The sequence below is a fragment of the Chiloscyllium punctatum genome, chromosome X, assembly GCF_047496795.1.
Source record: "Chiloscyllium punctatum isolate Juve2018m chromosome X, sChiPun1.3, whole genome shotgun sequence".
NCBI classification, from domain to species: Eukaryota; Metazoa; Chordata; class Chondrichthyes; order Orectolobiformes; family Hemiscylliidae; genus Chiloscyllium; species Chiloscyllium punctatum.
This window is the reverse complement of record NC_092791.1, coordinates 29,220,101-29,232,771: the sequence shown is the minus strand read 5'-3', so window position 1 is coordinate 29,232,771 and position 12,671 is coordinate 29,220,101. Positions and strand designations below refer to the sequence as shown.

The 12,671-nt window shown below is 42.3% G+C and overlaps 1 protein-coding gene and 1 long non-coding RNA gene across 13 annotated transcripts in view; one reads left to right on the top strand and one right to left on the bottom strand.

Annotated features, from left to right (window-relative positions):
- LOC140471322 (uncharacterized) overlaps positions 1–6,282 on the bottom strand; it is a 69,110-nt gene extending 62,828 nt beyond the window's left edge. Inside the window, exon 1 of the long non-coding RNA XR_011956968.1 lies at positions 6,039–6,282. This is a non-coding gene — a long non-coding RNA (uncharacterized lncRNA). The remainder of the gene's footprint in view (positions 1–6,038) is intronic.
- The window catches only part of LOC140471320 (sodium channel protein type 8 subunit alpha-like), a 512,936-nt gene that overhangs the window by 143,646 nt on the left and 356,619 nt on the right, over positions 1–12,671 (top strand). For 8 of the 12 annotated variants that reach the window (XM_072567324.1, XM_072567320.1, XM_072567321.1 and 5 more), the window contains exon 13: positions 2,273–2,656. In XM_072567324.1, coding sequence (XP_072423425.1) covers positions 2,273–2,656 — 384 coding nt within the window. The remainder of the gene's footprint in view (positions 1–2,272; positions 2,657–12,671) is intronic. The other 4 variants (XM_072567329.1, XM_072567326.1, XM_072567330.1 and 1 more) reach the window with 1 other exon arrangement.

Genomic DNA, 12,671 nt, shown 5'->3' with positions numbered 1-12,671 from the left:
GCCTATGGGTTCTCTTCCCCAATTTGGGAATGGTAGGTTTCTTTTGTCTGCATACTGGAAGCACGACAAGAGCTTGCTGCCCCAGATCCTGAAGAAAATTTTTAACTGCTTGGCCAAGGCTTGGCTTTGTTTTGGGATTTTGCTGTGGACTGACCTAGGGTCCCTCTGTTCAGAATATTTCTTGAGTGTGGTCCTGCATTTGCCTTCACTCAAGTGGTTTTCCCCAAATTCAGTCAGCCTGGCGAGGGTGTTTATTTCACCAGAATACCCTCAGCTCATATGCTTGACTTGCTGCATTTTCCAGTGATACAGCCAGTTGTAGTGTCTGTTTGAAGTCCAGATGGGCTTCAGCTAGTCGGTGCTTTTACACGGTTACATCATCAATCCCACATACCAAACAGTGTCTCAGCATCTCTTTAAGGGTTAAACCAAAGTCACATGCCTCTGCCAGTCGTCTTAACCTAGTCAAAAATCCCGATACAGATCCCCTTGTTTCTTGAATTGCTGAATAAAACAGATAGTATCTCAGAATTAGAGGACGCTCATTTGAACCCGATGTGGCCTCCTCGATATTTGGGAGACAGGCCGCCTACTTGCGGAACGTTTCAGAGAACACCTCTGGGACACCCTGACCAACCAACCCAACCTCCCCGTAGCCCAACACTTCAACTCCCCCTCCCACTCCACCAAGGACATGCAGGTCCTTGGACTCCTCTATCACCAGACCATGGCAACACGACGGTTGGAGGAAGAGCGCCTCATCTTCCGCCTAGGAACCCTCCAAGCACAAGGGATGAACTCGGATTTCTCCAGTTTCCTCATTTCCCCTCCCCCCCACCTTGTCTCAGTCAAATCCCTCGAACTCAGCACCGCCTTCCTAACGTGCAATCTTCTTCCTGACCTCTCCGCCCCCACCCCACTCCGGCCTATCACCCTCACCTTGACCTCCTTCCACCTATCGCATTTCCAACGCCCCTCCCCCAAGTCCCTCCTCCCTACCTTTTATCTTAGCCTGCTGGACACACTTTCCTCATTCCTCATGCCCGAAACGCCGATTGTCCTGCTCCTTTGATGCTGCCTGACCTGCTGCGCTTTTCCAGCAACACATTTTCAGCTCTGATCTCCAGCATCTGCAGTCCTCACTTTCCCCTCGAAGCTCAGGATTCCTAAAGGTTTTCATATCTGGTGCCTCAGGAAACATTAGGTTCCTAATAACCTGCAAAATTGTGGATCCACAAACTGTCAGGAGAATTACTCATTGCTTTTCATCTGCCCCAATGTCATTTGAACGGAAAAATTAATGCATTCTTTCCACATACTGGACCCAGTCTTTGACAGCAGGATCAAATGAGTCAAGCTTCCTAAATAGTGGCACGAGACCAGAAATGCCTACCCCAACTCAAGGGCGAATGTTACGAGCATATTTCTTCAGGAACATGCTGTTCTTTTGTTGCTACTGAAATAACTCCACACAGGCCCGTATCCCATCACCCTTTACTTCCATGTGGAAAGCCCTTGACACTCATCCAGCTCTGAGTGAGCAGGATGTCTGACACCCCTGTTTATATCTGTCAGCCAGGATTCCCTGACTGGATCAGATTAACAGCCCGGATCAGGGAACTCATATTCTGAGGGGTCCACCTGGCTGATCTCGAAACAGTGACTCCACACACAAGTTGGGATTTTTGAACAACCTTGTATTAATTCGATTTTTCAAGTGAAACATTTGCTGAGTGCTAATCCAGAGCTTCTTGATACTCTGCAATGAAGTCATTAAAGGGCGTCATCTGCCCACGACTGAACAAGTGACAGATCCATAAGCCGCAAGAGCAGAAGTGAGCTATCCAACCCATTGAGACAGCTCCACCGTCCAATCTGATCATGGCTGATCATCCAACTCAGTTCCTGTTTCTCCATTCTTCCCATGCATTTTGATCCTTTTAGCCGAAGAACTATATCTAACTCCTCCTTGAAAATATTCAATATTTTGTCCTCAGCCGCTTCCTGTGACAGAGAATTCCACAGGCTCCCACACTCTGGGTGAAGACATTTCTCCCCATCTCAGTCCTAAATGGTCTACCCCATATCCTTAGACTGTGACCCCCTGGTTCTGGACTCCCTGGTCATTGGGAACATCCTTCCTGCATTTATACTGTCTAGTCCTGATGGAATTCTTTAGGTTTCTATGAGGTCTTAATAAGTGTGTCCAATATTTTTGAGTCAAATTTATTATTGTGCCAATATTAAAATGTGTATTTTTTTGTTGTTGCAGTCTCAGCTGAGCATCTTGGGGTCTCCGAACCTAACGCGGTTCGACAGCAAAAGCAGCATTTTCAGTATTAGAGATCGGAAAGAACCCGGTTCAGAAACAGAATTTGCTGACGATGAGCACAGCACGGTGGAAGAGACAGATGGCAACCGGAAGAATTCTTTGTTTGTTCCGAACAGGGAACCCAACAGGAGGAATAGCTACAGCGGCTACAGTCAACCCAGCAAGTCGTCAAAAATGTTTCCCGTCCTTCCAGTCAATGTGAAAAGGAACAGCACAGTGGACTGCAATGGTGTGGTCTCACTAATCGGTGGCCCAGGAGCTACCCTGTCTGGTGGACGCCTACTGCCTGAGGTGATAATAGATAAGGCAGCTACTGATGACAGTGTAAGGAAGTCAATAAGTAGATCAGTTTAGGCATGGCGGTCTAACCTCTCTGCATTTTTGTATGCCGCCCTTCCCAACAGAAGATGCCACTTAGGAATGGAACTTGGTTTGTGCAATAGAACCTACATGCACTTCTCCCAAGTCCAAATTGTTACCTATTAGTAAGCGTGTTCAATTGGGAACCTGTTTCTAAAACAAAACCCCTTCTGAAAATGACTTAGGATGAATAATCTCTCGACACCCGAACCCTTTTCCACCCAAAAGCAGTGCCTTCACTGATCTCTAATCCACTGCTTAATTTATATTTGTATTCACTAACCCTCATGACAGGCCCATGAGAATTTAGAAATAACTTGGACTGTTTGTGTTGACCAACTCTCCCTCTCTCTCTCCTTAGTGGATTTTGTAGATTGTCTGAATGCGCAGTGGGCCAAGTTGTTTTTATGGTGAATCCTTTGGAGGAACACATTTGGAAATGAAAGTGAAACAAAAGCCCAATTGCGTGTAATGAGATACAGATGACATCTTGACGCATTAATGTACAGTGCATTTGTTAAGGGATTCACCAAAGGAGAAATTTGATGGTTTTGTACTCCCAAAGAGCCATGCTCAAATGAAACCCACTTAAGGAAATCAGTGTGCCGTTGCTGTAACCCTAACTCTGATTGTACTCCCACTGAGTGTGGCCCCCCACTCAGAATGCAAGATTGCTAAATATATTAATGTTGCACACTGCAATTTCACTCCAACTGTGATTAGTCATTGTGTCCCATTTCTTCTTGTGATAATCCAAGTCTTAAAACAACATATTTCAAAATGCTTGGGTGGAAAAAGGACATCTGGTTGGATTTAATACTTATTACATTCTAAGGCATTTTCTGAGATCCTGCAACCAGCATTTAACTCCCCACTTCTCTGTCTCTTCCTAGTCCACCCCCCCTCCCCTCCCATCCAGTGAGCACATGTACCTTCAGGTCTATATCTGTAGAACTAGCATGCCAGCACAGCCGTATGGAAGCTTTATGGCTAATGCATGGAGCATGAAGAGTTGCTTGTACCCAGATAAAGCTTTGTGTTAATAGAAGGTCCTAAACAGACAGTATCCTTTTCGTTTGTGCTGTTTAGGGACAGACCTGATCTGCTCCAAAATGCCAATTTTTAACATTGTGGTCTTTACTGATTCCATTGCCTGTTTATGCCTCATTTACATTGGAGAGCTGTGGACAGGCAGTTGTTCTCAAATTGCATTTTTGTGCTTTTATATTTCTGGCCCAGACTTTGCTAAATGCAGCAGGAGTGGGAAGTTGGGAATGGTGGATGGGCAGGGTTCATCCTGAATCTGTTGGCACTGATAGCAGGCAATACTGCAGCCCAGTCGAATTTTGCCATGAGATTTTTTATTATATCTTATTTATTTTACAGTACCTGTTTGCAAGAGCAGGGCTGTTCTATAAATGGAGCGCCATGTCAATTTTTAATATGTTTTGCTAACAAATGATTGTGCTAACACTGATCATTTCATCTGTCCCCAGTTGTAAGATTATTTCAAAATATGTTCCCTTTTTGTCCATGGGATGTGGGTGTCACTGGCTGGGGCAGCATTCGTTGCCCAACCCTGATTGCCCAGAGGACATTTTAAGAGCCAACCCCATTGCTGTGGGTCTGGAGCCCCATGTAAATCAGACCAGGTAAAGGATAGCACTTTCCTTCCCTGAAGGACATTAGTGAACCAAATGGGTTTTTTACAAAAATTGACAGTTTATACATGGTCACCATTTCAGATACTTGTTTTAAATTGAATTCAAATTTCATCACCTGCCGTAGAGGGATTTGAACCCATGTCCCCAGAACATTAGTTTGGAATTTCTGGGCTATTCATCTGCTGATATTACTGGTATACCATCGCCCCAAGCAGCGGCCAGCCTCTAACTTGACCAATGTAACTGGTAACGTTGGATCTCTCTGAAATTCATCACATTCCATGAAATTGAGTATGAGTGTTTTTTTTTTTAAGGAGCGTAGAGAAGCTGCAGCAGTACATCTGTCAGAAAGTTGTTTGCTATCACGTGCATCTGTTCCAAAAACAATTTGTTTTACAGAGTTATCTGCTTCAAAAGGGGGACAACAACAGTTTGGGCAAAAACTTTGTGTTATTGGGGGGAAGTTAGTGGATGAATTCTGGCTTCCACTGTAACTCTGACATTGCTTTTACGTTCTCCATCAGTAAATGGGCAAAGGTTTGTCAAAATAATCTCCAATGAAGACACTTCCCACTAACATTCTTTTTATTTCTCTACGCTTTTCTCATTTTTATATATTTTTGTTTGATCGGCAAACCCTGATGACATTGTTGATATGCTGTACAGTTCAGTCCAAAAACAGCAAAAATGTTTGCTGTTTGCGACAGGACAGAACTCCTACAGGGAGGTCACCAAACCTAGTGTTTGAGCAGGAGATAAATTAACAGAATCATTGACCTGGGCTTCTGGAGCAAATTGAGTGATTCACTAATAAAAGCATCTCTCTCTATTTCTCTCACATATAGGCTCAGGCATTATTTTCAGACAACCATCCCTTAATAATGTCATCAGTGATCATAGTATGAACAGAAATATATTTTAACAAACAAAAAAGAGAACAAGGCAGAGAAAATGCAAAAGGGTGTGAAACATGGGAAAGTTTTGCAATGAAACAAGTAAATTCTATATTTTAGTAAGAAACGCAAAGAAGATTTAACTTTTGAACTGATCAAAATGATAAAGGATACTGTCTCTTTAACTATATCTAGCATAATGCATGAGCTTAAACTGTTTTGATGGATGTTGGTTTTTCACTATATGTGGACCAGATCACACTCAAACAAGGATTGTAAAGCCCCGTTACAAGAGGACTGTTATAGATAAGTCATTAGTTCATTTTGCTTCAAAGGCTCCATACTGATTCCAAACAGCCTCGATTGATAGATTTGAGAGACTTTGAGGTTAGTGTTGTTGGATAACAGTACAATGCTGAATACACTTGTCTTAAACTCCTATCTCTCTTGGATTAGCGAAGATTTTAATTATCCATTTGAAATGCTTATTAGATCGGAATTTAATAAGAGCGTATTCTCCATTTGTACTCTGAGCACAATTTCAAGACCAGAGCGCAAAGACGCCATGGTTAACCATTGTGCAGTTTTGCTAAATTATTCTCTTTTGAATTCTAGTCGACTTGAAGTACATTCTTGTGTTCCAGGTTTTGATCTTCAGAATGATGCAGGATCTTGGAGGTCCAAGTTACATTGCCAATTCTGTACATGGGATATTAAGCTTTGTGTGTGTACCCACTGGCACCCAAGTGCTGGTTCCATTTTAGTGTAAACAGAAAAATCAAAACTCACCAGTTTAAAAGAACAGAATCCGATTGACCATCTGGAACCTTTTCAAGCATTTACATTTGGGTGTACCAATTGTAGTTTACGGCAATCAAGGTGCAACTCTGAATGTGTTCACCTTCCTCTTCAAGATGGTCTCATTTTCGATAGCTTCCCCACTGAATTTAGAACAGTGTGTCAATTGCTGCAAAGCATTAACTGATTCCCATTATCACAGAACACGTTGTGTCACATAATTGGACTGTAACCGGATTGAAAACCGCACCGGTGCTGGTGTAACTTAGTCCCAGAGACAGGAAATGCTTTTACATTTTATGCTTCTGCAGTTTGGTCATGGGAGACCAGAATCAGTGTGTCAGCTCCCCGTGTTTACATTTCTAAAGCCAACTCCCTTATCACTGAGACAACAAAAACATGGATCTGAGCTGAAAAACATGACCTGCATTGAGTGATCTAAACTCAGGGAGCTGGTGCAAGGATGGTGCTCTCCGGTGGCTTGAAATACAGATGCAGCACACGCAAAAATGCCTGCCGATCTGATTCCAACTATCATTTATGGCAACAAAAAAATCAAGGATTGCTTTGTTGCCCAGCTTGCATCGTGTAGGTGAATCTTCTTCAGAACTGAATTTGCATTTTTCACCAAACTTGGCAAAATATAATTTAAGTAATCATAAAATATTCCTTCGGATACAGAGTTGAGCAACCAAATATCTTTTTGCATCTGAGACCTGGATTGGAATCCAGGAATAAGATCTTTCTCTTTTAGTTTCCCCTCCACCTTTCTTTCTCCCTCCTTTGTTCCCCTTCTCCTGCAGTCCATGTGTCCAGTAAGTGTAGGCAGTACAGATTCTGTTCTGGTTGGGCACAAGTCTGCTGCCCCCAATTCTTGTTAAATTGACACGTTTACTCCAAAGCCACCTGATGGCTGAGATGGTGAGTCATTACAAGACTTTAGTGTGGTCAGAGGGTGTTCTTCTGAGGTTGTGGGGGAACACATTGTTGGTTACAGCACAGAGGGAGCTTTACTTTCCATGTAACCTGGCTATTAGCTGACATGTGAGTGCTTGATACTGATACAGAGTACCCAAAGTGTTTCATTCTGCAAAATCTTACATCACTCCACTTCAAACGGAGGCCAGGCCAGGAAATTCCTTGGAGCTGCCACAGCTCCGCCATGAGTGTGACAGAAGCCCCATTTACGCAGATAAACAGGATTTCTGACTCAACTTCAGGCAAAAGGATACTAGCTGAGTGGGAGCAGTTCCAAGGAATTCCCTGGCCAAAAAATCCTCCCTGCAACATATTCTTAGTGAATGATTGTTTTGGCAGAAATTCTACATAAAATTCAGTCCTTTTGAGGACTGATATGAGATGACAATTAAGCCGAAAATGATTTAGGCAACCAGGAGAGAAAGGGATATTTGGTTGAGAGATGAAGTATATCCCTACCTGGTTTTGATTCCCACAAACATGGCCTAATTGATGCAAAGTTTTTTGCCGAGTTGCAAGTTACTGCCATATGTCTGTCCCTTTATTATGCTCACTGCATTCTTCTATTCTCGCACTAATATAAACTATATATATATATGCATATACATAATGTAATGAACATTTTTGGGTTTAACTTGTATCAGTGAAGGTATTTAGATATTTTTAATTAGAAAGGTAATCTAATTTATGGTATTTTGTAAGTCCTTCTTTGCATGAATCTGTTCTGTTGAATGCACAGTGTAAACTCTTGGCTGTCTCTGTTGTTTTTGAATCTCTCATTTCAATCATTTTCTCTCTTCTTTGCAGTCTCCTAATCCCCCAAAAAAACATTTTCTCAGCTAGAAAGGAGGCCTGCCCCCCCCCCCCCCCCCGCTTACTGTTTACTAATATCTGTCTAACAGCTTCTGAGAAGGCACATACCACAGCAATTTGGGGACTGTCTATCTGAGTTTCTCTTCCCCCCCCACAGGGAACCCTTCTCATATACTTGACCCAACCCAAGTTCAGGAATTCACTGTGGATGGAGTGCTATGTAAGCACATCTTTACATTCAATGGCACAGCACACTGGTATACCCCACAAAGCTCATCAAATATATCCATTTAATTTTGTAATCCCAAAACCCCAGGTGAGAGGCATTGCTATCCCTCAAGGAGTTTGGAGGGAAGGAGAATAAGCCAGCTCCTTCTGATTCCCAATATTTCAGCTCGGTTCACTTGGTAGCCCCCTAAATCAGAAAGTTGATCAAACCCCACTCCAAAGACTAAAGGGTGCAATCCAGGCTAACGCATTCGTGCAGCGCCAAGGAAGTGTGACATTGTTACAGATTTTGTCCTTTAGTTGAGACGTGATCTTGAAGCTCCATCCACCTGCTCAGGTAGAGAAAGCCCCCGGAACAGTCTGAAGAAGGTCAGGGAGTTGTTCCAGTGTCCTTGGGGCCACCTTTCCATCGACAACTGTCACGAGAAACAGATTAATTGGCTACTCATCTCATTGCGATTTGTGGGATCTTTCTGTGTGCAAAATGGCTGTCACATTTGTCTGCATCACAGTCACTGCTCTTCAAAGGAATCGGTTGTATGTGAAATGCTATGAAATGCTTCTGACAAACTTAATATGCTACCAAACTGCATGCTTTCTTTATAATGGCTGATTCAAGCGATATAGATGGAAGCCTGGGTGTGAGCCCCTTAAATTGGGCTTAAGGGTGGGAAAGTTAAATAATGGGAAAATGTACATATTATTTTAACAAAAGTGTTACACAAATATACCTACTAGGAACAGAAGCGTCATCTTCTATCTAAAACTAGAAGATCCAAAATCGTAATCCTGCTCAGTACTAAGTATTTTAAACTGGGGCCTTTTTGCCTTATTAGTGAGATAGAGGAAAGAAAATCTGCAAGGATTCCTGTTGTTAACTGCTATTCACTGGGTCCTGCTGCCAAATTTGTTGAATGGTTTTGGGCAAAGGTAAGATTAGTCCTGATGCTTCCCAAGGCATAATGACTCCTGGCAATCCGGGGCTTAAAGGAACAAATGGAAACTGCTCAAGGGCAGCCAGCGCCCACATGGCTGAAAGAACTGGGCAGGAACAAAGAAAATTGGGGAAAAACATAAAAGTATACTTGGTTGCCAAATTTGTCTCAGCTCTAACACAACGGTATTTCTTCATCTCCTCTATCTGCCATTTTGTGTTGACTTTTCAAAACACAAGTGCAAAAACAAAACTGTGCTCAGTATATGACAGTGAATAATCATTGCACTGGTGTGAACGTTCAAAAAGGCTAAATTTGGGATGATGGAGGTTCGTATGTTGGTGTTGCAACAAAAATGACTTTGGACACGAGTGTGATCTGAAACAGTTTGGCAGCTGCTCTGCCACACTGCATATTTCCTCTTATTTTCTGGTTAGAATGAGGTCTTTTAAAGTTTTGTGTGTATCCCACAATGAATGCTGATTTCCTTTACTGATACTTTTGACGGGTATCAATAGATGCAGAGATTGTGGAACTGCACTGGGAAGACTGATCAGAGCCACAGTTTTCGCAGTGACTGAATAAGTTGAGCGATAACATTATTTTTCATCATTTTGAAATCACATTTTGCAATTATAGACCCATCTTTGTTTCAAGACTAAATCAGTAGCTTTAGTTTATAACTTTGATCTAAAATCTATTTTATGGATTGGGGAATGGTTTGTTAATTTACATGATCTTATTAATTTTAATATAATCCCCTTCCCTTCAAAGGCGTTTGCCTACATTTAGTTTCTATCATCCTGAGGCATGTGGGAGAAGTGAAATACATGACTTGGCTGTCAATGTTCCATGTTAAGCTGACTATACATTTTCTGCCACAATCAGAGCACCTACTGTGGTGTGTAAATGGCATCAAGTGGTGTTATCATATATATCCGTTTTGACATGATGTAGTTTATGAGAAGGAATTTGCCTTTTTGATGAAAACAACAGAACAGATGAACATTTGTGTTCTAAGTTCAGTTTTTAAAAATAATACTGATTGTATGATCTAATTTATCCACTGGAATACTAACTATGTCCTGTGTTTGGGTGGAATTTTCCCTTCCGTTGAACAATGGTGAGAAAGGTGGGAAAATGCTATAAGAGAAAAAGGGAAACACGCATCTGAAGCATCTTATGGCTCTTAGCTTGCATTCACTCACTTTGCCTCTACTTGGAAGCTGCCAGCCTCTGTGTACTTCAGATTGCGTTATTTGAGCACACTGGCAAACTTATAGGCTGCCAGTCTTTGCATGGCTCACATTCCTTCCTTAGCACATGGTCTTCAGTGCTATATTCCAGGCTTAGAACTCTGTGGCTTACATTGCTTTTTAGTGCAGAGGGAGAAGTAAGCAGCTTATGATGGTGGAGGTCACTGAACAGTCAATGGATGAACATGTCACTGTATGACACTGTGCGACAGCAGTGTCAGACCTGCAGTATGTGCCAGCAGCTCACATGGCAAGCACAGTGCATTTGCTTCTGAAAGTCAGTGGGAGCAGTCATTACTTGGGTGAAGTGGGACTACCATCAGTCTGGGGGTACTCTACAGTCAGTCAGGTGCCCATCCAATTCCAATCTTGGGCGGCACTTTATCAAATGTCTTTCGGAAGTCCATTTACACCTAATCAATAGCATTGCTCTCATCAACCTCATTTTAAAAATCCCCATCAGTCAGTCAAACACAATTTGTTGTTAACCTATCTCTGCTGACTTTCCTTCATTAATTCTCATTTGCCCAAAGTGACTGTTAATTTTATCCTGATTTCTACAACTGACTGTTCTGTAATTGTTGGATTTATCCTTCTGCTGTTTTGGAACAAAAGTAGTTTTGAACAATATTTGCAGTTCTCCAATCCTCTGCTCTGGCGCCAGCTCTGTATCTGAGGGAGGATGGAAGATTGTGGCCAGTGCTTACACTATTTCCAGTCCCATTTCCCTCATTATCTTGGATATGTTTTACCCAGCCCTGGTGACTAAGCAACTTAGCAACCTATCAAATACCTCTTTATTAATTTTTAGTCCATCCAGTGTCTCAATGGCCTTCTCTTTCCCCGTTTTGGCAGCATCTTCTTCCTTGTTATCGAGTTAAAGCACTCATTTGGTACCTCAGCCACACCCTCTGACTCTATGCTTACTTAAGCGAAAGTGAGGACTGCAAATGCTGGAGATTAGAGTCAAGAGTGTGTAGCTGGAAAAGCACAGCAGGTCAGGAAGCATCCGAGGAGCAGGAGAATCAGGATTCATGCAGGGCTTTTGCCCCACACTCTCAACTCTATGCTTAATTCGCTTTGTTGCTCCTTAATAAACCTTGGTCCTCCTTTTACTACTTATATGTTGACAGAAACCTCTTAGATTCCCTTTTATGTGTACTGCCAACTTTTTCTCATAGTCTTCTTTGCGCCTCTGATTATTTTACTTTCCTTCTGGATGTTTTGTGTTCATTTCCATCTTCATTCCTTCAGGAGAGGAAAGGTAGAAAACTCATGCTATATTGAAGAGGGAAGAACAAGGTTGATTCCAGACTTGGCCTTTAAAAACATTTTTTTGGCAACAATGGCAACTAATGGTACAACCTCATAAAGCGTGTTGATTGCTAAGTGGGCATTTTGTCTCCCCCTCCTCACTCTGGTTCCTTGACCGACAGGCATGCAGGTTACATGGAGAAGAGACTAAAAATGGCATCGTCAACCATGTCCTAAAGCTATGAGCTGAATGAAAGTGGTCACAAAGTTCAGACGTTTGTTATTTTAATCTGCACTCTTCTGCCTCTGGCCAGCATTTACTTGGCAAGGAAGCTATTATTGCTCGCCTGATCAGGCCAAAATCACTGATCAGGTGCTGATTTTTGTCATCCGATCCCAATGCCCATGTTTAACCAGATTCCTTCAGCTTGGTGAATTGACCTTCTGAATTACAGCCGTACAAACGAGAGGAGAGAAGGAGTGGACAAAACAGAAACGTTTTCAGCAGGGGTCCTCAAACTGCTAATTTGCATACGTGACCTGTTAGCATCTATTTCAGACAGGTTTTCTCCACATTCATTCATTGCCTTATTCAAGGGATTTGAGCAGAGCTGCAATTTGGGGACTGTTTCAACAAATTTCTATTATTTCCCAATGGGTCCCCTCCATTTTCACAGGTTAATGAAGGTAGCAGCCCCAAGCATGATTGAACTGTGATCTTGTCCATGTTGGCCGAACACCAGTTGTTACCATCTAGTGGATTCAGTTTCACCTTTACAGCAGAATAATACATTGCCCATCATTTGGTTCTTGTCAAACATATCTGACTCAAGAGCCCTCGATATTAAAATATTGACTACAAATCCACAACAGGAGCAAGAATAGGTCATTCAGCCCTTTGAGCCTGCCCCGCCGTCCAGTTAAGTTGTGACTGCTCTTCTCTTCAATGCCACATTCCTGTACCATTTCATATCCTGTAATATCCATTAACCTCCCAAAACCTATCCATTTCTGTCATAAACTGACTCAGCGATTGAGCTTCTGCAATTGTTCAGGTCTTCAATTTTGTTGAAATCCAAACCATAGAGTGAGTGCACCAAAGGTTCATCAGACTGATCCCAGAGATGGCATGATTGTTGTATGAGGAGAGATTGAAGAGA